Source organism: Apodemus sylvaticus, chromosome 2 (assembly GCF_947179515.1).
Source record: "Apodemus sylvaticus chromosome 2, mApoSyl1.1, whole genome shotgun sequence".
NCBI classification, from domain to species: Eukaryota; Metazoa; Chordata; class Mammalia; order Rodentia; family Muridae; genus Apodemus; species Apodemus sylvaticus.
The window spans coordinates 2,233,019-2,259,498 of NC_067473.1; the positions used below are offsets into that span (position 1 = coordinate 2,233,019).

The following is a 26,480-nucleotide window of genomic DNA, read 5'->3' on the forward strand; positions in this document are numbered from 1 at the left end:
AAACCAGTATTCTGCTAGCAGCCTTCAGAGGAAGATATAGAAGTCTCAGCTCCTCCTGCACCATGCCTGCCTGGACAATGTCATGTTCCCACCTTGACGATAATGGACTGACCCTCTGAACCTGTAAGCCAGCCCCAATTAAATGTTGCCCTTGGTCATGGTGCCTGCTCACAGATGTAAATCACTAAGTAAGACACAGGTGGATCTCTGAGTTTGAGGACAACCTGATCTGCATACTGAATTCCAGGCCAACCAGAGCTACATGGTCACACATCCTCCTCCCGCAACAAAGGAGCGGGATTCCAAACAAACAAACAAACAAACAAACAAACAAACAAAAGAACATGTCTTGAAGCCCTGCCCAATTTCTGATGGAAGCTGTACTGACTGCTCTTGTGTGTCAACTTGACACAAGCTGGAGTTATCTCAGAGACCCCCCCTTGAGGAAATGCCTCCATGAGATCCAGCTGTAAGGTATTTTCTCAATTAGAGGGGAGGGCACAGCCCATTGTGAGCGGTGCCATCCCTGGGTAGTCCTGGTTCTATAAGAGAGCAAGCTGAGCACTCCAGTAAGCAGCATCCCTCCATGGCCTCTGCATCAGCTCCTGCCTTCAAGTTCCTGCCCTGTGTGAGCTCCTGTCCTGACTTCCTTTGGCGATGGACAGCAATGCAGAAGTGTAAGCTGCATAAACCCTTCCTCCCCAGCTTGCTCCTTGGTCCTGATGTTTGTGCAGGAATGGAAACCTGACTAAGACAGGGCTAATGGAAGAGAGTAAGAAAGAACAACCTGAGTGGTAAAATAATGTTTTATTCCATGGATGACAGACGCTACCATGCCACAACCCCGAGGCCCCTGACCCTTCCTGCAGCCAGAGCTGGCTCCCCTCTCAGGTCTCCTGGGCTTTGCCATCGGCCAAACCTGTTGAAGCAGCGAAAGCACATTCTGTCTGTCAGCGGGAGGTCCCTTCTCTCCAGGGCCGATCAACGCATTGCCTATGGAAAGCCCAGCTCGCAACTCTTCCGACAGACCTAACAAGAACCAATGCTCCGAGCTCCTGTGGGTGGAACCAAGGCCCCCAACATCAACAACAACAACAGAAAATCCACACGGACACATCTCTGAGGACACCCCAGAAGGAGAGTCCTGGGACAATGAAAACGGACAAACAGGTCGTCACCAGTCCCAAAGGGAGGTGATTGTGATCAGAATATTTCAAACTGGTACTTTTGGAGAGGCCAGATCAGCCAGAGAGGTGTCTGCATGCATGCTCAACACAGGGTTAGTGCCTCGGCAGGGCTGGGGCTGCACAGATGCCAGACACGCAGTTCTTGCTTTATATACAACGGAATGAAATATACATGGTGACAGCAGTCACACCTCTGGTTGGTGTGTATCTTACAGTGCTGATGGGGTTGCAGGAAGCTCACCAACCTCATTGTCAGAGCAGGAGGGAGGAGCCATCTCTGGGGCGGGGCTGGTGTTGACAGGAGTTCTCCCACACTGCCTAGGAGTGGAACCCAACGTATTGTCTTGTGGTTTTTAAGCAAATGTCACCTGAAAACACTCGACATCTGATTGGGGGAGAAAGGGGAGCAGTTATAAGGACACATGTGATGGGTGGTAGATCCACAGACAAGTCCTAGCGCCACTCAGGGGACAGAAGGCTTTACTGGTTGGCGTTCAGCGAGGGATGTCTGTGTCCTTGGTGTCTGCAGTACCTCCACCAAGTTCAACAGACACAACAGGTGTTCCAGAACAACCTCTTTATCCAAACAAGCAACATGGAAAGTAAAGCAACAAAAGACAGAAAGAAACTCAGAGTGAGGCAGTTCAGGCTGGGAGATGGTGGGGTATCCAGTTAAACCACAGAAAAACTCAAAGTAGTTCTACAAGGTTAACCACGGGCAGAGCTATAGTCTTACTTTGTACATAACAGACCTGCTTCCTGGGTGCAGGTAGGAACAGTGGGGGCGTTTCTAACGACAGAGAGGGGCCTGGCATGTCTGGACACCGTGGAGACAACCATGCTGTCCTGTTCCCACGGCGCAGCTCTAAGACAGGAAGCCAGACAGGACTCACCGGTGGGAACAGGAATGCAGTGTGTGAGTGCAGATGGTGAGTCTCAAGGTTACAGAGAGAGCTTGAACTTAAGGGCCAGTTCTCTTGGGCTCAAAATGTGCCCTCACTGTCATCTGTCCTTTGCTTTGTCCCCTGGGGGAGGGACACGGGATGTGCCAGTCACTGGGGGCCAGGAATAGGCCATGCTGCTGAGGTGGGGTTGTTCCAGGCTGTGTGGTGACTGGTTTCCACCTGGAGCTTGGTGCCCCCACCAAATGGCCTTCGGTATCGAGACACATGCTATGGAACGCCAGCACCTCCACTCCCGCTGCCCCTGGAGGGAGGGTGGTGGCCGTGGGGATTCCTCAGTTGCATATTGTTGTAGAAAGAGCCTTGTCTGTGCTTGGGTCTCACGCGTGGTTAGTCCTCCTCCTCGTCCTCTTTTGCTGTGGTTGTTGGTAGCTTGTCCTGGATCCTGAAACACTCCACAAAGAAGCCGATGATGGACCTGTACAGGTGCTGCTTTAGTGCCACGCTGTGGAAGTAGTGACCTTCGTCTGGGTAGATCTGTGACGGGAGAAGAGAGGGGTTTGTCATCCACATGAAAACTGATCAGTCTTCCCAAGAACTCCTCCCTTGAACCTTTCTTCCCTTCACCAAGGGCAGTGCTTAGAGTAAGGATTGGGTGAAAAACTGGAAAACACCTCATTTGGCCAGAGCTACTTGCCCTAATCTACAACCAGAGTATAACATTCAGGAGCTACAGGGGTCTCTCTCTCTCTCTCTCTCTCTCTCTCTCTCTCTCTCTCTCTCTCTCTCTCACACACACACACACACACACGCACATACACACATACACACATGCACACACACGCACATACACACATGCACACATGCACACGCACACACACATGCACACACACTTTCCTTTCTGCTTAGAAGAGTACGGGGCAGGGCGGAGTGGAATGAGCAGTGGTGGCTTGTGTATTGAGCTGAGCTACTGTCAGCTGAAGGGACTTGAACGATCTGCTGTGGACCCCACTCAGGCCTGTGCCCATGACAAGGACCATCTTGTTTTAAGTATTGAACCTAATAGGTAGCATCCCATACCTGTAAGCTATAATTGGCCTTTCCCTTGATCAGCTGTGTGATGAGCTCAGCTGTGTGCTGGAAATGGATTTTTTCTGTAGAAGAAAACAGAAGTAATCATTTGCCAAAACTCACAGCACCACCCAGGGGACCTTCAGCACCAGGGGGCTGTGCAGGGCTCTGTCCTTACCATCGGCTGTGGCGTGGATGATCAGGAACTGCTGGTCCTCCAGTGCTGACACTCGGTGTGCCAGCTTGGTCATCTGCATGTGTGGGCAAGGGGACAGGGTTAGCTGGGGCATGGGGTCAGGGAGCATGTGGGGACTCAAGGGAAGTGGAGGGAAATGCGGGCCTCCCGGAGAGAATGGGTGGGAAACGTGGAACCCAGCACGGGGACCAGCAACTCTCTTAGGAGAGAAGAGAGTAAAGGAGGTTCTCCAAGCACAGGTGGCCTTGGAGGGCTATCATGCCATCCTGTGACACTGAACAAACATGTCCCTCTGCCTGACCACGGGATGCTGGCCTGCCTGCCGTCTGTGCATGGCTGATAAGATGGCCACGGGGCGGGAGGCGTGCAGGAAGGCAGGAAGAAGCACACAGTTCACAGTTCAGCCTCCCACAGGGTCAGCAGCTCCAGCATCCTGCAGTCCCTTAGGTTTTCTCATCTCTCCCTACCCATCAAAGCCAAGCCAGAGAGCAGACGAGCAGACAGGCCACATTAATCCAGCTCAGTGCAGTGGGAAGGTGATTCCAAGATTTTGGTGGTGGAGAGGAGCAGCCCTTGGAAGGGGGAGTGGCTGATGGTGGGATGGGAGGAGAGGTGGGAGGAAGGGGAGCAGTAGATTGACCAGTTTCCCTGGTCCCCTGCCTTGCAAAATAGCAGCCATGCCAAACATACCTCGTACGCTCTGTTGTCGAGTCCATGGAGGCCAAGGTACCTCTCAGAAAATGCAGAGGCTGGACAGAGACAGAGGGAAGGGGTCATCTCTGGTTCTCCAGGGCTCCAGTGGGGCAGAACCCACTGGAAGGAAAGAGGCTGCAGTGTGGGGCCTTCTCCCTGCCAGTGGCATGGCAAATAGTAGCCTTTTGTTTTTTGTTTTGTTTTGTTTTGAGATCAGGTCTTGCTATTGCAGTTTCAGCAGGTTGGGAAACTGGATGTGTAGGCCAGAAAGGCCTCACACTCTCCAGAATCCACCTGTTTCTGCCTCCCAAGTACTGGGATTAAATCTATGCACCACCATTCTAGGCTTAAATTTTAGGGGTTAAAAGATATTTCTGAAATCTTCTGGGTCATGGCATAGGAGTCAGTGTGTGTGTGTGTGTGTGTGTGTGTGTGTGCGCACACGCACGCCGTGCATTATGCTTAAATGTGTCATTTCTGGTGGGTTTTCTCGAAGTCAGCTTAGGTTTTGTTCTGCATATGACCTAATGTGTGCCAGGTGACAGAGGAGGAGGCAGAACCTCCAACCCCACCCTGCTCCCACAGCATTGTTCTGCTAGGACAACCAGGGATGAAGGAAGGACTCACCCCAGTGTCACAGGGTGTCAGTGTTTTGGGAGTGAGGAGGGCAGTGGAAGGGAATTCCTAGCTGTGGTTCATCAAGACCCCAGCAGGCTTGGGCCCTGAGCAAGGCAGGTCCTGGCCCTGCCCACTGTCCCTGCCTGGTGTGCAGGGGCCCTGGGTCCTGCGTCCAGCACTGAAGAGGGGTGGGTGGGGCTCAACTCATGCACATTTGAGTGGGGCAGATTTAGGGTGGGTGGGGTTCAATTCATGAATGTTTGGGTCAGGCAGATTTGGAAGAGCATGACTTAAGAAAGTCTCATTGAATTTGAACAATCCAACACACAACAATATATTCTCATGAGAATGTTATCAGGAGTTGAAGCAGGAGTGTTCTTATGGAGAAGTCAATGCAATATGCATTGAAGTTTATCAGTCTCTGGTTCGGGAATCTCAGAGGCTGCAGGACCGGTGCCCTACCCAACTCTGGCCTGATGCATGGGGCCTACAGGTGCTAAGAAAGGGCACATGGTGCACAGGAGGCACACAGAGAGGAGATCAGCTCCCACAGGTCCAGGGGATCTGAGACAAGAAGGCCCCAGGTTCTTGGCATCATTTGGCATGGCGTCCCTTGGGACTCAAAGCCTGGTGCCCTGGAGCCCGGCACAGAATGTGTGTTCTCAGAGCCTTTGTACTGAGTATTGCCAAGCCACACACTGCCAAAGAAAGGAATGGCTGTCCAAAGAGAGGACATTAACACAGTGTAGTCTGGGGCTGTGTCTACCTGGGCAGATGGCTCGCTCTCACCCTAGGTGGTCTGGACCCCACCACAAGTCATCCTGATGACCTCTCCCCCAGCTCTGGTCCTGGTCATGGGAAGCTTCACTCTGCATACTAACTGGAGACCTCCCTCGTGCCCCAGGGGTCAGGATGCATGGGGGGGGGGCGCTTGCTGTTGGGCACAGAGATGCTGGAAAGAAAGACGGAGCCATACTGCGAACTCAGCCCTGGGTCTTATCAAGGCCATTACCATAGAGTTTGAAGTCTGTTATTGGAGCGAGCGCAGAGCCACAGGTGAAAGTCTGACCTTGATTTTCGCCCTTGGCTGGGAGGATGTACGTGCTCAGGTACCCACCATAATCCTAGGAGACACAAGAAGGAAGGGAAAGAGGCAAGGCGTGGGGTTACCCTCCGCAGCTCGGCAGGAAACCAGCCCCAGGCCAGAACGGCCAGCCCCTAACACGTGTGTTCATGCGAGTTTTTTTTTTAAATTGAACTTTAAATATCCTTGTTGGGCAATAAATGAGACACTAAACAGTTTCCTGTGTGGCACAGTCTCTCCTCTTCAGGACCCAGTGCCCAGGGACCCAGGGCATAGAGATGGAGACATAGAGACATAGAGATGCAACCTCTGCCTAGAATGCTGACGAAGGAAGGCTGGTGTCCAGCATTCCAGTCCACTGACAGTCCATTGTCCCTCCCACCTCCTCACTTACAGCCAGTGCCTGGCTCTGTGATCTAACAAAGGGGAACCAGAGCCTGGGCAGGGTAGAGAAACAGGCCTGCCACTCAGGCCTTCATGAAACCCGTGGTGTGTGTGTGTGTGTGTGTGTGTGTCCTGCAGGCAGAGTGAGCCCTTAGCACCCATGTGGCCTGACCACTAGGCACGGGTAACCCCAGCTCATTCTCCCAGCTGAGGCTGTACCCCATCGCTGTGTTGGCACCTTGTGAGTATTACAGCCTGCTGAGAGGAGTCAAGTGGAAGGGGACAGATATGACACTTACCTTAGCACAAATGGCTGAGAGGACCAGGCAACAGTGGAGGAGCAAAAGACAGTTTACAGAACTGTATATGTGTATGTATGAGTGAGCATGGGGGAGGGGGGAAGAGAGAAAGGAGGGGAGAACATTTGTGAGACTGTGTGTATGTGCATATATATATGTATATGTATAATACACATATATATCATATAAGCAAAGGAACATGTGTGTATGTGTGCATGTATATATGGGCATACAGCTGAAAATACAGTTGCATGTGTATGAATATATATTGTGAGCCTGTGTTCTTATGTGAACATGTGAGCACATATGTATGTAAATGTTACTGTGGTATAAATATGTATGCATGAGAGTTTATGTGAGCATATGTAGCTATATGAATACATATGTATGCATGTGAGCAAACCTGGGTATACTGACCATGGCAACATGGGGTGCGGAGAACCCCACAATTGATGAAGCCTGGGTAACAACCATATCATGCCAAGCCCCCCACTGGTTTGATAGTGTGTCCATTTTGTTATACTGTGCTGTGGTACTGTGCCTTAAGCAGGGCAGGAAAATCTTGTCAATATTTTTAATTAAAGTTTTTCAGGTTTCTATCCTTCCTTCCTTCCTTCCTTCCTTCCTTCCTTCCTTCCTTCCTTCCTTCCTTCCTTCCTTCCTTCCTTCCTTCCTTCCTTCCTTCCTTCCTTCCCTTTGTTATCCTCCTTCTTCTGTAGACGGGACTATTTAGCACAGGCTGGTTCTGGACTCTCCTTCCTGCTCTGTAAGAGTCCCAAGGCCGGGATATAGATGTACACCACCCACCCAGCACATCATGTTCTAGGAAGTAGTATTTTTTGGGAATGGACTCTACATGTTCCTATAAATCATTCTGGCCACAGTTGGCAGGATACAGCTCACAGACGTCCCCTTGTGTGTGAGGAGCAGGTTCTTCTGCACAGGGTGCTCTGGCCCTGAGCTCCCTCAGTGTGGAAGGAAGGAATACACAGAGTTCAGATGCATGGAGACTCACACAGCTCATGAGGAAACGAGAGGAAAGGCCTCAGAAGGCTAAGGAACAGCAGGAACTGATGGCGCCTGGGACCATACAGTGCAATAGCAGCAATGAAGAGTTAGAGGCCCATGGTGACACCCTGGGGGAAGGGAAGGGGACCCAAGGCAGAGGCTCACAAAGCCTTTGTTTAAGACTTGCTTAAACAAAGAACAACAGACTCCAGACAGACCCGCGCTACTAAGTGATGTGTGGCCCCATGCAGCCTCTGGGGAGAGGGAAACTCAATGAAGACACAGACTCTGACTCCATCATTTCTACCGCCATGGTGTTGGGAAGTCAGTGTGTGAGGGTTAAGGGGTGTGGTGAGTATTGACCCCCAAGTAAGTTTATCAGTGATCTAGCTGGCTCTGGGCTTCTCATAGGCACAAGTGTCTAGAACAAATCTCCGGGCAATCTCCAGGCTCCGTTCTGTCTCTGAGTCAAGGAGAGAGTCCACTGGAACCTCCGCGGCCTCACCTCCGCAGCCTCACCTCCGCGGCCTCACCTCTCCTGGAATGACTATAGGCTCATTTTTTGAGCATGGGCCCCTGGCTAGTAGCACCATTCGGGGATCCCATGGAACCTTTCGGACTTGAGCCCAGCTGGCGGCAGTGGCGGGTCACGAGTGCCCTCTTTAAAGAGGAGGAAGAAGACTGAGGTCCTAGCACAGTTGTTAAGATGCAAGGCCACAGCCAACCCTCTGGCCTCAGTCTTTCTGCTTTCTCTGCTTCCTAGCCCTTACTCCAGAGATAAAACTCTTAACTCTTACTACCATGGCTGCCACACCTTGCCCAACATGGAAACCAACAGAAATCATTTCTCCCTCAAGTTGCTTTTTGTCAGGTGGTTTTGTTTGATGAGCGCCATGAGCAAAGTAATAAGGTGGTGGTGACTCTGTTGGGCCTGCTCCTGGGGTCTCCCACACAGCACTATCAGGTCCCAGCATACACTGCTCGCTAGTCTGTGGTATATATTCTGATGCTGACTGCTGGAATCACGTGAAGGGGCTGTGTTGGGGGCCAGGGGGAGGGGAGAGGAGGGGAGGCACAGAGTCATGAGCTTTCTGAGAGGAAGGCGTCTGCAGTCTAGGTTGTATGAAGAGGAGAGGGTCGCCTATTGGAGACCTGACTCCCATCACTGGGCCTCCACAAAGGGCCCACAGAGGCCAGCCCAAGCCATGTGATGCGCTAACTGCTGGGTGGAAACTGCTTTAGCCATGGGAGCCCACTGGCTTCCTTCCATCTGAGAAAACATGGGGACTAATGCGTCTGAGCGGGGGACAAAGTCCACAACCTGGGTCCCGTTTCCTCCTCTCAGGAGTGCCCATCAGAGCTCACCAGGCTGGGCAAGGGAAGCAATGAGGAACTCGGGGTGTGGGGGGTGGGGGTCTCTGACAAGGACCTGGCCTAGTTTCCTCCTTTCAGGTCATGTGACAAAGGCCAACGAGAAGCTCTCCCCCACAAAGCTGCAGTCACTAACTTCTTCCTCTTTTCTTTCCCTTCCCCCAAGGTGATCTCAGAGGGGCTCACAAGCCCAGGCTGGAGACAGCACGACTCACCTTCCCAAACACAGCTACCCGAGTCTTGTCAATATACTGCTCCTTCAGCATAGACCTGCAGGCAGAGGGGGAGATGGTGAGAGCGTATGTGGGTCTCCTCTGTAGCCTGTGCTCTACGGCGATATTGATTATCCATAGCATGAATGAAGAAGCTCTTCCAATTAGAAAGGATCTTGGGATTGTAAATGCAGTTGCTTATGACTTATATTTATGTGGTGCTCACAGTGTCGGTACACTCTAAATGCATAGCACCCGTGTGAGGCTTTTGGAGAAACTCCGGGTGCACAGCTGAAACGCTGGGAGCCCCAGGGAGCCAGGGAGCACCAGAGGCCTTTGGCCCCTCCTTTGCCAGCTTCTCTGTGCAATAAGGTGCTGGGTTATGTGACTGTCCTTCTGCAGGGGACTTCACACCCATCATGCGGGCTCCAACAGTACATGAGCAGGCAAAGGACATTTAGAGTGAGAGTACTTCAGGGAATTTACCACCATGGGCCGGCATCAGCCTCCTCCTTCCACACAGAAATCTACCCTGACACCATTGCTGGGCTCTCGTTCTGTGAGCTAGGGTTGAGAAGTGACATCACTGATGCTTTTCTAGAACACGTTTGCTGTTGTCTTTGCTCAGCTGGTGAGCTCATCATGCCTTGTTTTTAGAGAATGAAAGAAAATGGCTCTATCTTTTTATCTCCGAGCTCCCAGGGAGGGGCTGCAGGGACTCCGTCCACACATGTGTGTTAGGACTTGGGATTGTTTTTCCTGGGTTCTTCATGACAGGGAGGAGACAGTGGCCCTCTCTATCAGATGGGATGAAGAGCAGGAGAAGACAGGCAAGGGGACGAGGCGGGAGGGCAAGAGGCGAGCACAGTGCTCCTCTGCGCACCTCCCAGCCCAGCCCGTCTGGGACCCTCCCTTTCCCTGGGAAGCGGCCTGGTGTAGTGGGAGCTACAGGCAGCCATCGGCTCCTCCTTACAGACAGAAGCCAGTGCTCACGTGTCCTCCTCCTTCCTCTGCCAGCAATTATCTCACAGCCAGAACTGGGCCAGCTGGTCTCCTGGAGAGCCGGCTTGCTATCTGATGATGCCGAGCCTCACAAGGGTTCCCAGGCTGTCTCGTGCTGGTGTGGGGTGCTGGTTCTGGGTTCTGGATCATGCAGGGTAAGTCCAGGGAAATGAAGAGAAGGTTACCAGGCTACTTTAGAGTCAAGGAACTAATTCTTCCTTGCTTTCTTGAGGTTTCTGGAAGTATCTTCTGTGTTCCTGATCAGCTAGTAACATTGGAAGACTGGAAGCTAATGTTATCATAGTCATGGCTGTCCTGAACTGGGAAAAGGCTCTTGAAGCGAGTCTGCCCTGTGGCTGTGGCTGTGTGTAGATGGATAGAGCCTGCATCTCTGTGGACACTGTTGGTCTGTGGAGCTTCAGCTGGGGGTCTGATATCTCTGTGAACCTTCAGAGCCCATGAGCTCCTTGCCTTAAAAGCAAATACGAGTATGTGTCTGTGTGTGTGTGCACATGACTTCTGTCAAAAGCACCCTTACACAAATACCTTCTCTGATTGTTGGGGTTTTTGAGATGTTCTCCTCTGTGCCTTCTTATTTTGCATATATAGATTTTTTTTTTTTGCCTACATGCATGTCTGTGCACTGTATGCTTAGAGGCCAGATAGCATTAGGCTTTATAAAACTGGAGTTATAGGCAATTTTGAGCTATCAGCTATCATATGGGTGTTGGCTGTTGAACCTGGGCTGTCTGGAGGAGCAGCACTTAGCCTCTGAGCCATCGCCTCCGCCCCCTGTGGTTTTGGTCCATAAGACACAGGAGGTTTGAAGACATCACCTTGTCTCTCTTTGGCTGGCTCATACTCCCTACTGTGGCTTGAACCTCCAACACAAGCTCATGTTTTGGGCTTTGAGCACTTGCTCCTTGGGTGGTGGGGCTACGTGGAGAAACTATGGATGGAACCTTCTGGAGGTAGGCATCAGACAGGGGAAGGAAAGCACCAGGGCAGGCTTCTGAAGGTTGCAGCTCAGCCCAGGCTCCAGCCTTGCTGTGTTTCCTGTCCGACCATGATGTGAAGAGCAGCCTCCACACACTCCTACAGCCAGGAACCCTGGCATGCCTCCCCTGCCATGTCAGACGGACATGACAGAACTGTGAGCATTTCCACTCTTGAATGGCTTCATCTCACACTTTGACCATGGCCACACAAAGGTAGCGAACACTCCCTGGAGGAGAAGGCCCTTTGCATTCTTTAAAAAGTATACTTTGAAAGTCAGCCAAGTCTTCTCTTCTGAAGCTTTGAAGCCTCAGGTGTGGGAGATCAGCTCACTACAGACTGCAGCACACAGGGGAGCTCAGCCAGTGCTGTGTTCTCCCATCAGACCCAGGCCTGTGAACAGACGTGCAAAGGTGGCCCTGACACACGGCTCAGCCTTGTCCTTCCGCGCCTGTGATTCTGCCGGGTGTGGGCCTATTTTCTGTTCACTCCCCATGCACAGACCTGGGTTTTTGGTTTCAGACCAGGGACAAGGAACTGAGGTGCATATCTTACATATGAAAGAATACCTGGCCTCCAGGTTCTCCCAGCATCCCTCACTCCCTGCCTGGCATACTCTGCCCTCTCCCTGGACTTTCCAGCCCAGGGGATAAGCTGCCCCTCCCCCAGAGGCTCTTTCCTATATAATCCAGATATTTTGGTCCCTGCCCACCTCTGCACCCCCCATACATGAGTGTTCTTTCTTTCTTTGTTTCTTTCTTTGTTTCTTTCTTTGTTTCTTTCTTTGTTTCTTTCTTTGTTTCTTTGTTTCTTTGTTTGTTTGTTTCTTTCTTTCTTTGTTTCTTTCTTTCTTTGTTTCTTTCTTTGTTTCTTTCTTTCTTTCTTTTCCTTGCTCTTCTCTCTTTCCCTTCCCATGCAAACCTCACTGGCCTCCTTCCTTGGGGCCAGTCAACTTGCCTGAGAGCACCTTCCCAATAAACCTGCATTTAGCACACTCTGATCTGGTTTGAACTGGCTCATTTCAGCAGTAAAGACATGGCTTGTCATGGGCAAGTCTGGAGGCCAGCCGGACCCTGGCACAGGCTGCCCATGGTCCTTTACGGCTTCTATGGCAATGCAGACCATGGCTTCAAGCACCTGTCCCCTGGCTCAGAACTTGTCCTCTTCTTGATGGCAATTTGTGGGTCTCACCGACTTGGTGACAGCTTATGGGAGAAGAGTGAAAGCAGGGCACTGCTCAGAGCCCAGAGGCACTTCGGACCAGCCACCCACACCTGCACAGTGTCCCCTTCTTTGTTGTGAGGTGAACCCTTGTCTTTGCCCTATTCCTGCTCATATGCTCTCTCTCTGTTCTTCCTTCCTGGAGATGACCTCACGCCTGACCACAGAAGCCACACCACAGAGAAGCCAGACAGACTGCAATGGGTTGGATGTAAACTGTCCCCTGTAGGCTCCAGTGTTTCCAGCTGGGTGGCATATTTTCGGAGATTTTAGGAGGTGGAGCCTCACTGGAGGAAATAGGTCCCTGGGAGGTGGGCCTTCAGGTTTGTAGTCCAGCCATACTTCCTGCCTTCTCTTGGCTTCCTGATCCATTGAGATCTAAGGAGTTACAACCAAGATTCTTCCTACCATGAATGCTGCAGTAGTGGGTCCAAATAAGCCTCCCCCCCTGAGGCTGCTTCTTGTCCAAGACTTGGTCACAGAAATAAGAAAAATGATTAACACACAGACCCAGCGCAGTCTTGGCCTCTGGCTTCAGACTAAGATCAGTTCAGCAAAGAAGCCACCAGGAGAACCCTGCTGCTGGCCTCCTGGATTTTGTGAGTGCAAGCACAAGATGTGGACACCTGGCGTGCCCCAGGTACAGCCCACTGCTAAGAGCATCCTCTCCGCCTTCCCTGCCCCACCGCTGCCCAGCCAGCGAGGTCGCTCACCTCACAGCTTCCATCTGGTCCTTCTCCTCCAGGAAGCCTAGCCGTCTTCGTACTTCCTGCAGGAGTTTGGTTCCCTGGAAGCCGCTGCCTCGGCCGTCACACTTGACCACCACTGCGCCATGGCTGCTCACCAACACTGTTTCCCAGGTCACCTCAAACTTCTCCGACACGCTCTGGCTCCCTGGGGTACCATCCCTAGAAGAGATAGGTTTTCCGTGTGCTGCATGGTGGCTGGCGAACAGCACATCTGAGAAGCTTGCTCATAGAGAGATGCCTGTCTTCCCCTTCACCTGGTGCCCCATGCTTGCTCCAGAGCCCGGGCTCTGCTGTCTGGGATGGGTGAGACAGGTATCATTCACAGACCCCTCAGGGAATCCTATGGCACTACAGTCATCTCAAGTGTGTGTGTGTGTGTGTGTGTGTGTGTGTGTGTGTATGTGTGTGTGTGGTGCAAGTGGGCTAGGCTGGCCGAGCCAGGAGGCCCAGGGATAGTCCTGCTGGCTTCCCCAGGGCTGGGATTATGAGGTATGTCACCATACCTTATATTTTAAAAACATAATTTCTGGGGATGGAACTCCCTTGTATTGTGTGTCAAGCGCTTTAGCTATGTCCCCTGAACTCTGGTGAGCATTTCCAACATGATGAAGCTCTTCCTGTCTGCTTGGGGTTTGATACGCCTGATCTGCTCCTACCCTCATGCCTGTCTCCTCAGTGCCCAGGATGTGGGATTCCTATAGCTGCTCCTTGCTTTAGAAACCTTCTTTATGGTTAAGTTAGAAGAAACGACCCCCAGGCTGGCCCAGTTTCTCCTGGAGGCAGGCACTTGGGGAGGGGGTATTGAACTTGGATCTTTCCTTCTCCCCTAAGGACACCATGCTGTGGCTTCAAAGCATTTCCAGTGGAAATTTATACTGTGGGAAGCAGCCCGTGCTGTGGACAGATTCAGGGAGGACAGGTGTGGGGTGGAGGGCACTCTTGTGACACTATTATGCATCAGTTAAGGGCAAGGATGTGTTCTGAGAATTGTACCTTTGGGCTGTACTGTTGTGTAAATATCAAACTGAGTTATATGAAGATGTCACTAGATGATAGATCTTGTGGGATCATGGATTTATATTCTTGTCAAGGTCAGAAATGTTTCTGTTATCTCATTACAATGATAAAAGCCCATCATTGGTACCTGAGGACCACACTGTACTTCTGCCTCTAGGGGGTCTTCAAGAGTTATAGAAAGAGCCCTATTTGGCTGACAAGCCAATATGTCTTAAGAACTAAACAAACAACCTCAACAACTCTACTTCTCCCCTTAGGTTCACTGTTTCTTTTTCTTGCACTGATAAGTCTCAAGAAGGCATCTGGAGAGAGAGAGAGAGAGAGAGAGAGAGAGAGAGACAGAGACAGAGACAGAGACAGAGACAGAGACAAAGATAGACAGAAACACTGAGAGACAGGAGACTGAGAGAGATATACCCAGAAAGACAGAGACACAGAGAGAGAGAAAGAAAGAAAGAGAGGGGAGAGAAGGAGGATGGGAAAGAAAGAGAAAAGAAAAAAGGAAGGAAGCAAAGAAGAAAGAGAGGAGGGAGGGAGGGAGAAAGGAAGGAAGGAAGGAAGGAACAGAAGAAAGGAAGAAAGAGAAGCAGTCGTACTTACACCACGAGCAGTAAGGGGTAGTGGACCGTGTCAGTGAAGGTGGCTGGCTTCAAGATCTGCATTGGCAAGCCTGGAGAAAGGGAGAATACAGCTAAGTCAGGGGCAGCTGGGCCAGGGGGTTGACTAGTGTGTACCCTGGTTCCGTTTCTTCAATTCTGTGGCTGCCCTGTGGGAGAGAAAGGCCGGAAGTCCATAACCACTTGCTCTGGGCCCTTGGGCAGGTCACTGGCTTTGTTGCTCTCTCTGGGCTGGAGCTCCGAGCTCACCTTCCACACAGAAGTGTGTGAGCCTCCTCAGGTTGTGTGTGGGGCCTCAGGACCTCCTCAGGTCCCACAGCTGCTGCTGGTGGCAGAATTCCAGGTGGAAAGAGCCACTGGATAGGTCTGCCTTTCATTTTATGTGTGTGGGCATTTTGCTTGCACAGATATCTATCTGTACATGCCTGGTGCCTGCAGAGGCCAGGAAAGGGTGTTGGAGCCCCTGAAACTAGAGTTACAGTCGTGAGCTGCCGGGGGTCTTGGTAATTGAACTTTGGTCCTCTGGAAGAGCAGCCAGTAATTTTAACTGCTGAGCCAGCTCCACAACCTATGTGGGTGGGTGTTTGTGAGTAGTTGGTTCTGGGAGAGGAAAAGACGGAGGTGAACTGTATGCTCAGGTGAGAGGCATACTGAACAGACGGTGGAGGAGAACACGCTACCATGACAGGTTCATACCAGGCAGGGCTGACTATCTGCTTGATCCTCAGGGACAGGACCCTGGGGAAGGAGTTGGGATAGCTGTGTTCCTGTGACTGAGGTCACTGGGTTTGGTCATTGTTGTCAAGAAATGGAGAGGCGGGGACGTAAGGATCAAGCCTCAGGGGATTATCCCACACCACTTTCTTTGTTCACTCCATCTTCAGAACAAGCCTTCCTGCTCCAGCAGGAATGCGCTTATTGAGAGTAACTACTGGCCAGATTACCAGAGGCCCAGCAATTAAATGGGAATTAGTGGCTATCTAGTGACTACAGACACACCCAACCCCTGGCAGCCTGCTCTGAAGACTCATCCCAGACCTGGCAGCCAGCTCGGAAGCAGCCTTTTACCATTGCCCCAGCCTGACTGCTAATGACTTGCAAATTGGATCCATGGCCCAGGGACTGGCAGAGAGGCAGGCCTTGCAGGTATCACAGAGATATCCGCAACACATGGTGCAGTTACACTGTGGGGTGGACCTTGGGAAGTAGCCACAAGTCTGAAGAACACACTGAGGGAGCTGTTCTGAACACCAACCAATCTCGCAGAAGCCTTATCTGGCAGTGGAAATAAAAAACAAAACTGTAAACAGGTCTCTAGAAGGGGACCAATGTTATTCAGACTGTTTGCTCCAAAGGCTGGCTTCTGTGTCCGGCCTTGGTAGACCTGGCGCTCGTCCCTGGTTCCCTCTTCTGCTGCAGTGCTGGGGAGGCCCCGGAGCAGGGCTGGGTGTCAGCAGTGCTCCTTTGTGGCTTTCCTAAGGGAAGGTGAGGATGACGCAGTAGGCAGAGTAATGGGGGGGGGGGGGTTTGGGAGCTGTGAAGGCATGGAACCCTCACAGTGAGGTGAGTCACACGAGCACCCAGCTGCAAAGCCGGGAGCAAGGACATGTTGGAGACAATATCCAGAGCACAAACGCAGGTCTCCACCAGAGTAGACTATGACATTCTCCTGAGACCCCCTCTCCACTTCATTTCTTCCCTTGTTCCCTTCTCAGATCTGGAGCAAGAGGGGGCCTCTGGTCTGGGGTGGGTTGTGGGGAACTGAACTCACAGCCCAGCCTGTTTCCACATGTGACTGACTCCAGGGATGGATGGAGCTCCCTCCTGGGCATCAGGGACAACACAAGCTCTTCTGGAAGTAGTGTGATCACACATGATTGATGGGGACCTGGGGACCTGTGGTGAGTGGTCTGGGGTGGACAACATGTGTTGGTGAGCTGCTGCTACATCGTGTTCCACTTGGGTCCTGTGAGTGGGGAGTCCCCAGTGGCCTCCCTAACGCACGCTTGCTCTTGCCTAAGCTGTGTTCTGGATGATGATGCTCTGATGTCTGTGTCAACCCAAGGCCCACTGAAGGGATGGTTTATAACCCATGATTCAGTGCAGGCAGCCTTCCTACACAACTTGGCTCATTCTCTGTTCTCTGAACACCCACACCATTTGCTTTCTGTTGTAAATGAGCTGCCCCACTGTGTTCACTGTGTGGTCCTACTGTGCCACTTGGGGTCCTTACTTCCTGCTCCTGGGAGCACCCAGCCTGCAGGTGGCTGCATCATCTCTAGGCTGTAGGGCAGAAGGGTATACAGATGCCAACGGTCCAGTGCCATCGACTCCATCAACAAGCCAGACCAGATGCAGGAATCTTGGAGATGACTCTGGAAAGTACCCAGAAGGTATATAGCTCCACCTGCCCCTCCAGTGAGTCTTGTCTGCTTTCCTTAAACCTTACCAGCCTTGACTCTTGAGACAGAGCTTTTTCAGTGACTATGGATCAGACAGAATCCTCCCAGGAACTGAGGCCTGCCCATGACTGCAGAGGTGATAGCAAGAGAGATCTGAATGAAGGACTTTGGGTACATTTGAGCCTTGGGAATCTAAGCAACTAAGCAATGTTGTGCCCATTTGTTAGAGAACCTAGAAAGGAAAGGAAAGAAGATAAGGTGTATTGGTCACTAGAGCTTTCTCTAGGGTTAAGGACAGTGGGCAGCTATGTACGATTCCAGGGTCAGTCAGATTGAGCTGGGAAGCACATGAGGTTTGGCAACTTCCCAGCTGCTGCTAGCTGATTCCAGCAAACAGGCTAGAACGTATAGCCTAGTGCCTATAGGAGGCAGTGGCTGGAGTATGAGAGAGGAGAGGCGGGAGAGGGGCAGTGTTGGGGATGCCTTGGGCAGTGCCAACACCCTCAGGATGCATTTCTCCAGTTGCAAGGACACTGCCCATCAGCCCACAGCCAGCACTGAGGTAGGACATGGAACAAGGAAGACAGCATGGTACAGAGGACAGAGAGCAGAGGAGAGGCTCTGTCCTGCCTTCTTCAGGAGAGGAATCATGAACTCTGTCTGTGGTTTTTGCTGTCACCAGATCATCTTGAGGTTGGAGATAGTGAGCCAGCTGGAGACAGGGTGGTGGCCAAGCAGGGAAGCACCTGGGTAGAGCTGGAGCTTCCAAGGTTGACCTTTCAAAGGGCAGAAAAGCAGTACTTACTGTAATCTTCTACTTCAATTTTCCGGTATTCAATCTTAGGCATCTGCCTGTCGCTGATAGCCTTCTGCACTTGCTCATTTGCCTCCAAGTCAAACATTCCTAGAAGTAGGGAAAGAAGAACACATTGGATTCCGGGGCCTAGAGGGTCAGGGGCTTTTCACACGCCTCCTACACTGCTTCACACAAGCAGCCCTGGGTGTTGCTTGATGCTGTACAGTGAGAAGATGAGATATCAGATTCAAGACCTGGGGCCCTAGTATCAAAGCAGGAATATAGGCAGATCAGAGATCTCTATGCTCCATCTGCTCACCTCCTTTTCCATACATGTCTGTCTGTGTTCAGTGTGGCTTGGTGAGATCCATTGTAAGTCTGTTGGGTTCCGGAAAAGCAATACCACTTATCCATGGGGGAAAATAGCCACAATGACCAGGCGATGTCAGCAGAGAAGACCCTGGACTGTGGCCTCTATTAGTAACCCGACTCCCAGGTTTCTTGCTTTAGCCTGTAAGTTATCTGGTGTTTAGAGACAGAGTTGGTGATCATAGTCACAGATAGCAATGTCCCAAGAGCAACGTATTTTGCAACTCGAGGGCTTACCCTCCCTCATGCATGGTGGTTAGGAGATTCTGTATTGTTGGCTTATCTGCATGGATCTTCATTTTATTTTTTTTTTAATTTTTTATTACATTCAACACAATATATATTTTTATACCAATCATAAAAATGATGGAGATGCTATTAAATGAACATAAAAATAAAGTCTTTTTGTTTGTTTTGTTTTTAGTAGCGCTTAAAATCTTGGATCTTACTGTGGTACAAACCCAAAATAAGAACAATTTTTGGACATTGGAGTTCATTATAATAAGACTGAACTTCAATGTCCCTCACATCCCCAAAGGATTTTACCTCCATAGTAACTAAGCTAAGAGTTGATAATTCTGCTGCACCAAGGAATGATTTACAGATATAAGTATTTGTATACAGATTTCCTGCTATGGTCAAAGCTATTTGACTTGAGTGATTGTCATCATTCTCAGCCCACAGGGTACATTCATAAGAAATGGTATGTGTATTAAGATGGTCTGTCCATGAAGTCATTCATCAACTGTTTCAGTGAACAATGGTTCTGCTTGGAGGGTGGCACAGGTGAGGGTAAGATTCTGGTTCATTGACTCTGATGATTTTGAAAAGCATTCATCTCAGAAAGAGTAACTTATAAGGTCCTCTTCTTCAAAATTGATACAATAATTATAAATATCAAGCAAAACATTCAGTCTCACTCTTTGTTCTCTTACAAGCCACCTCCCAAATTGTCTATGTTTCTTTTGGCTATATAAATAATTTTGAAATATGTAAGCTGTTCTGAAAACCATAGTATAGTGTAAAAACATCAAATAAACAATTCTACTAATAGGCTGAGATAGGAGAAGCAAGATTTCAAGAACATTATGTGGTACACAGCAAGACACTATGATGTATAAACAAGCAGAAATTGTACAATTGTATGTATTGTACAATACTGGACATATTTCTCTAATTACCAAGTTAGAGAGACCACTGGGTGACAGCCAACAAATTTCTAATTTCTCATATTTTTGAATTTCAATCAATTAGGATATATTGGTAATATTAATCTCCATATTAAGAGATATTAAGGAAAAGTGATTGTTATTTCCTGTTATTTTGGTTGTTAGAAGTGGAATTATGTTGGTGTGGTTTTGTTGAAAGATTACTTTCTTGCTTTTCCTGGGGTATAGTTTCCCTCCTTGTATTGTTGTTTTCCATATATTATCCTTTGTAGAGCTGGATTTGTGGAAAGATATTGTATAAATTTTGTTTTTTAGGGTCTGTATAACATCTGCCCAGGATCTTCTAGCTTTCATGGTCTCTGGTAAGAAGTCTTGTGTAATTCTGATAGACCTGCCTTTTTCCCTTACTGCTTTTAATATTCTTTTTTTGTTTATTGAATTTGGTGTTTTGATTATTATGTGACGGGAAGAATTTCTTTTCTGGTCCAGTCTATTTGGAGTTTTGTAGGCTTCTTGTATGTTCATGGGCATCTCTTTTTTTTTTTTTTAATTATGGAAGTTTTCTTCTATAATTTTGTTGAAGACATTTACTGACCATTTAAGTTGGGAATCTTCACTCTCTTTTATACCTATAATCCTTAGGATTGGTCTTCTCATTTTTGTCCTGGATTTCCTGGATTTTTTGGGTTAGGAGCATTTTGCTTTTTGTGTTTTCTTTGGCTGTTGTGTCAATGTTTTCTATGGTATTTTCTGCACCTGAGACTCTTCTATCTCTTATATTCTGTTGATGATGCTTGCATCTATGATTCGTGATCTCTTTCCTAGGTTTTATAGCTCCAGGGTTGTCTCACTTTGTGATTTCTTTATTGTTTCTAGTTCCATTTTTAGATCCTGGATGATTTTGTTCATTTCCTTCACCTGTTTGATTATGTTTTCCTGTAATTCTTTAAGGGATTTTTGTTTCCTCTTTAAGGGCTTCTAGCTATTTAACTGTGTTCTCCTATATTTCTTTAAGGGAGTCATTTATGTCCTTCTTAAAGTCCTCCATCATCATCATGAGAAGTGATTTTAGATCCGAATCTTGCTTTTCCAGTGTGATGGAGCATCCAGGACTTGCTATGGTGGGAGAATTGGGTTCTGATGATGCCAAGTAACCTTGGTTTCTGTTGCTTATGTTCTTATGCTTGCCTCCCACCATCAGGTTATCGCTAGTGCTACCTGCCCTTGCTATGTCTGACTGAAGCCTGTCTTTCCTGTGATCCTGTTTGTATGAGAGCTCCTCAGAGTCAAACTGTCTCTGTCATCCTGTGTTTCTGGGATCTTGGGATCCTAAGATTCTGGGTGTGTCTGAACTTCTGGGAGTTAAGCTGCCTCTGGGACCCTGAGATCCAGGTGTGACTGAGCTCCTGGGATCCTGGGATCCTGTAATCCTGTAAATGGGCCCGGGAGTGAGCTTCCTCTGGGTGTTGTGGGATTGGCTGCGGAGTCTGCACCCAAGGTGTGCTCAGTGCACTAGCCCAGACAGACTGGAAGGAGCCCATACTACCGGTCTGGTGAGTTCCTGCATGCCTGGTCCCAGGAACTCCCGGTGTTGGGACAGATGTTGTGTCCTCCTCACCTCTGATCCTATGATCTTGGGCTGGCTCTTCATTTTCAGGTTACAACACACAAATATCTCATCAGAAATTTCTTCAGCTGGAAGGAAGGAAGTCCGTTTTGCTCACCTGCTGAAGTGGCCATGCGACCCCATTTCACCATCTCATATGTAATAAGCCCCCAGAATTTCCTTTTCTTTTCCTTCTCTAAGGTTACATATAGGGTTGGCTTGTGGCTCAATGCAAAAAGGAACTGTTTTCAAGGGGCTCTGCCTTTAGCTTGTCTAGTTCCCTGGAAGGCTAGGATTGGAAAATGTTTTAAAGCCATGGTCCTATGAAGAACATCAGGGTCTTTCAGGAGCCCTTGAAAACAAAACCTCCCCACAGTCATGTTTCTTGAAGGCTTCAGAGGTTAAGCAAGAGCTTGCTGTGGGTAACACACAGCATCGTGTGACTCTAGGAACTCCACCATCTGTGGGAGCAGGGATGGTGTACTTTTGGAAGGGTGGGGCGGGGTGGAGGGGTTCCTGTGCCTGTGATGAGCTGATATGCAGCTACCAACCACACAAGGCCCGCCAGCTTTCACTTTAGACCCTGGGTTCTGCCTGAAGCTCCTCCACCTCCTGGTTCTGTGTGGCCTTCTGCCATCCTTCCAAGACAGGCACAAATGAAACAGGACTGAGAGGCACTCCAGGGGCTTCAGGAATCCAATGCTCTGTGAGGTGCCAGAGCTCAGGCTGCCTGAGGAGACCGAGGGATGACTCTAACCATTCCCCTTTCCATGTGTGAATTCAACAACACAATGTGAAACAAACGTCCAGCAAATTGATTGTAGGGTCTTTGGTATTTCTTATGGAAGTTACTGTTCAGTGAACGCTGGGATTCTGACCTGGTTCACTGATAGTCCCAGACCAATCTTAGTGTAAGAATCAGGGCGTAGACTTAAGATGTTATCTCAAAGCTTCAGCTCTTAGAGGTCCCTTATAACCCTGTGCTGGCTGGGTCTATGCCAACCTGATACAAGCTAGAGTCATCTGGGAATATGAAACCTCTGTTGAGAGAATTCCTTCATCAAACTGGCCTGTAGACAGGTCTGCAGTGCATTTTTTTGATTGATCACTGATATTGGAGGGCCCAACTCCTTGTGGGTGGTGCTATCCCTGGGCTGGTGGTCCTGGGTTCTGTAGTAGGTAGGCTTCTGTAGTAGGTGAACACTCCGTGAGAACCAAGCTAGTACGCAGCACTCCCCTCCCCCATGGCCTCTGCTTCAGTCTCTCCCTCTAGGTTCCTGCCTGGAGTAACCTAGATGAGCTATTAAATGAAATAAACCCTTTTCCCCTCAAGTTGCATTTGGTCATGGCGTTTCATCACAGCTCTAAGACAACCTGGGAAGAACCTTTCATGGTTACCACTCTGCCTGAGTATGTGATTGATCTAGATATGGCATGGGGAAGCAACCTGGCATGTGTGCAGGGGCATAGGGATGACATGGCTGCCAACGTGGGAGCTCATGGCTATCGTCACAATCAGCAAAGACGAGTTCCTGGATCTCACTCAGCTTCTGCCATCAGGGCCCCATGGGAACGTCATCTGTGTGAGCAGGTAGGTGCCAGGACCTGCCCAGAGCCTCTCACTCCTTAAGGCTCAACTCTCCTTAACTCACATGAGCTGGTTCTAAATGTTCTAAACTCTGCAATCTTCCATGCTGTTTTGGAGGAAGAGGTTCAGACTCGGATCACAAAGATGTACGGCTGCCCACCCAGCTAGGCTTTCCTGGAGTGAGAGCAGAGATAGCAAAATACCCATCACCCACGTCCAGCCCTGTCAGTTCTGGCCTTGTGTGGGGCGTAGCAAGTTCTAATCACTCAGTGGCTATTCAGGCTGCCTTTGAATAGCTTGCTCCTCTCTATTGAAATCCCACCTTCTGCGGAAGAGCACCAAAGCAACAGACTATTAAATTTAGTTAAATATTAGATTTCTCATTTAATGATTGCCCACACAGCCCGGTTTATCAGCAGAGAACTGGTGGTCTCACGGGGGAGTTGAGTTAAGCTAGTTTATTTGTTCCCCTAATTGCATTCAAAGAGGGCAGGGGCTCGGAGGAGATATAAGAAAAGATCGGTGCATTCCCCAAGGACCCTGCTTTTGACTTCGGAGCAGCAGGGACCTTCAGGATGCACCACACACATGGCCGCTCCGTAATTAAATGTGAGCCCCTCTAATATTTGGTGGAATTAGCTATTATCAGATCTGGACACAGTGAGCCCACAGAGACAAACGCCTACTCAGGAAGCCACTCCCCTCACTGTGTGGCCTGCAGGCCGGTCCCACATGGCCCTGGGGCTTGGAACAATCACTGCTCTGCCGAGACTTTGGAAACTAGTGATCAAATTGCAATGGAAATCACAAGCAAGTGATTCAGAGGGGAAAGGGCTACCTGGCCCCCGTGTTCGGGTTTCTTTTCTGTAGACTTTGACTCTCCAGGCTGTGTGAACAGAAGTGCACACTGCTTCTACCATAGCTCTGTGCCGCGTGGGCATCGGATGGTCAGGCAACCCCGTCCCCCAACCCCCACTGGCTTTTCCTATCGCTTCCCCAGGCATTATTCTTTCTTGTGTTTGTTCTTTGTGGCAGAGACCACCCATTAACCCTGGGGCTGCATCCCTCGGCTAACCCAGAGAACACACCCAGAAGTATAAAGATAGTTCAGCTTGGTCCCCTCAGTCAGACCTCTCTTTGCTCCAAGCCCTGTTTCCCTGTTACATTCAGCTTGGTAGTTTGTGGCACGGAGTGATTGTTCTTTGGCCATCTCTCCTCTCCCCTAGCCGCTGAGCATCTAGAAGGCAGAGTCAGATAAGTGGTCTTATCTCTAGACTCCAACATCTTGCTGGACATCATGACGAGGGCTGTCGTGTGGTGTGTGTCCAGCAGCTAGGGGTATATATTCATGGAGGATAAAACTGTGCTTGGCACACAGGTCAGCTGATGGTGCTCCTGTGCCCCCTGAGAGTTGTTTGCAGGGAATGAGGTCTCTGGGTCTTTCCTGGTTCTCTCTGCAGCCAGCCCTGAGGGTGTGGACACCATACACCTGGCTTATTATTCTCCACTTGGTGTTTGTTATGTGCCAACTTGTCTAAGGTTCTACGCCAAGACCTCAAACAAAGCTAGTCAGTGGCCCTTCCCAGAAGGCTGCATGTGCAACTCTGGGGTTCAGAAGACTTTTAACAACCAAATGAAGGTTTTGTGGAATTGATTTTGAGGTCTCTGCCTAGTGTGCGTGTTCCCACACCCTTTGTATCAGGGCCTCCCAAGGGTAACAGACATCTGAGTGCCTTATCTACTGCTGGACCCCTTGCCATCAGGTGGGCTCCACACTGAGGACTTGGGGCCACTGGGTCTAGACAACTCCTGGTGATGGGCAAGGCCTTGAACAACACAGAAGGTGTCTGGTCCTTTGGCATCAGCAGAACAGTCAAGAGATCTGACTAAGACCGAAATACATACTCCTTTAATTGTAATCCTTGGATAACAATTGCCATTGTTTTTGGTATGAAACCTGAAAGGAATTAAAAAAACAAATAGAGGGGGCTGGAGGAATAGCTCAGAGGTTAAGAGCAGTGGCTGCTCTTCCAGAGGATTCTCAGCACCCACACAGGGCTCACAGTTGTAACTCCTGTTCCAGAGGGTCCAGTGCCCTCTTCTGGCTTCCAAAGACACAAAGCATCCAAGTGAGGTGCAGATTCATATGCAGAATAAACACACAGTACACAAAATAAAATTAAAATAAGTAGCGGAGTTATTATAGCTCTTCTCGTCTGTCTATTCGAGCGTTTTTGGAAGCAGGAGAATGTGCGTGCTCTCTCCCAGCTGTTAGGGGTTAGGAGGAAGAGCCGTTCATATAGCCCAGCTGCATTGCTGGGAGAGCTCATCCCTGTACTGCCGAACAGCAGTAGCAGTATGTAGTGTGTTCTAGCTGCTTTCTGTGGGTCTGTGACAGTTCAGTATGACCTTATAGACACAGAAACTGTAAAAAACGTTTAGATGACTTCACGCCTGCAGGACATCGGCACAGAGTGTGCTGCGGGTGGGAATGAAACATTGTTGGCCCAGTTTTTCTTTTTCCTTGCTGTTTGGTGTCTAGATTAGATCCCAGAGCTGTGTGTATGCTAGCTAGGCAAGAGCTCTCCCACTGGAGCACACCACAGTCTATGCAGCTCCCTCTTCAGGAAAGCTCTCAGAAAACAACTCAAACATACGAGGAAACCATAGGAGTCACGTATCAGATGTCTTGCATATCAGATATTTACACTATGATTCATAACAGTAGAAAATTCTAGTTATGAAGTAGCAATGAGAAGAATTTTATGGTTGGGAGTCACCACAACATGAGAAACTATTAAAGGGTCGTGGCATTGAGGAGGTTGAGAAGCACTGCTCTAAGGAATGATTTGTGGACTGTTGGCTCGGTTTGCATCTGAATGGGGTGTGTCTAGGCAAGTAGTCTTGGCTGGCCTGGAACTCACTAAGTAGACCATGCTAGCCTAAACTCATAGAGATCCACCTGCCTCTGTCCTTGACTCCATGCCTGGGATTAAAGGTGTTCTACAGGCTGCCTTTTCCCCTTGGGCCACCAAATTGCTCCTTAAATATTTGAAAATTATAGTTATTAGATACAAACTTGCTTTGTATGGTGTAAGAGCTGGAGTTACATTAGGTACTAGATACAGAAGTGGTGCCTGCCTCTGCATTTGTGCATTGTACACAGGTCCTGTTATCAGAGGCGCTCTCCATGGCTATGGTGGGGCAGGCTGTCTCAACTGAGACCTGGCTAAACTTCCTGAGAGCAGAACTTCACCCTGTAACCACAGCCTGGAAGTCTCTGGCACTGTCTCTGGGCATGTGCCACAGCAAATGAGTATCCGCTTGGCTTGTCACTTCTGTGCTACTGTAGGGCCCTGCCCTGCTCTGCTGGGGCCAGGGAAGAGCCAGGTTTTTGAGGGCCAAGGGCTATAGAAAATCTTTAAGACTCTTCCATGGGCAAGGTGGTTCTATTTCATTGTCGGGCCTTGGGTAACAGGCTAGCCTCAACTTGCTATAAACCTGAAAATGACCTTGAATTTGATCTTCCTGCCTCTACCCCCAAGCACTAGCATTTCAAGTATAATGCCACGCTGGTGCTGGGGCTCAGAGCCAGGGTTCTGGGCATGACGGCAGCACAGCTGACCCCTTCTCTCCCTCCCTGTCCCGTCCTGCTTTCCTCCTCCGGGAACTGGGAGATGACAGCCCCTTATTAGCCGTGACCTTGGGCCCTTCTAGGCAATGAGACCTTCCTATCGCTGTTACCTACTGATACTAGAAGTCTCCTGGGAGGGGTCTGACAAGTGACCGCAGGTTCTGCACAGAGGCCCTTTAAACTGCATTCCACTTTCTTGAGTGCTTTGTGCCTAGTAGGTGGTACTCAATACTGGGTAGGGAAGGTGGCATGACCTCTCAGGATGCTCAAAGGGACAGAAACACAACTG

General features: G+C 49.7%; 1 protein-coding gene across 2 annotated transcripts in view; it reads right to left on the reverse strand.

The window, feature by feature from the left end:
• Window positions 1–788: 788 nt before the first annotated feature.
• Dpp6 (dipeptidyl peptidase like 6) overlaps window positions 789–26,480 on the reverse strand; it is a 659,720-nt gene continuing 634,028 nt past the window's right edge. For both annotated transcript variants that reach the window (XM_052172969.1, XM_052172970.1), the window contains exons 18-26: window positions 17,835–17,933; window positions 14,611–14,680; window positions 12,958–13,152; window positions 9,029–9,083; window positions 5,680–5,791; window positions 4,047–4,105; window positions 3,339–3,411; window positions 3,170–3,243; window positions 789–2,626 (exon numbers count right to left, since the gene is read on the reverse strand). In XM_052172969.1, coding sequence (XP_052028929.1) covers window positions 2,480–2,626; window positions 3,170–3,243; window positions 3,339–3,411; window positions 4,047–4,105; window positions 5,680–5,791; window positions 9,029–9,083; window positions 12,958–13,152; window positions 14,611–14,680; window positions 17,835–17,933 — 884 coding nt within the window. In that variant the 3' untranslated portion in view covers window positions 789–2,479. The remainder of the gene's footprint in view (window positions 2,627–3,169; window positions 3,244–3,338; window positions 3,412–4,046; window positions 4,106–5,679; window positions 5,792–9,028; window positions 9,084–12,957; window positions 13,153–14,610; window positions 14,681–17,834; window positions 17,934–26,480) is intronic.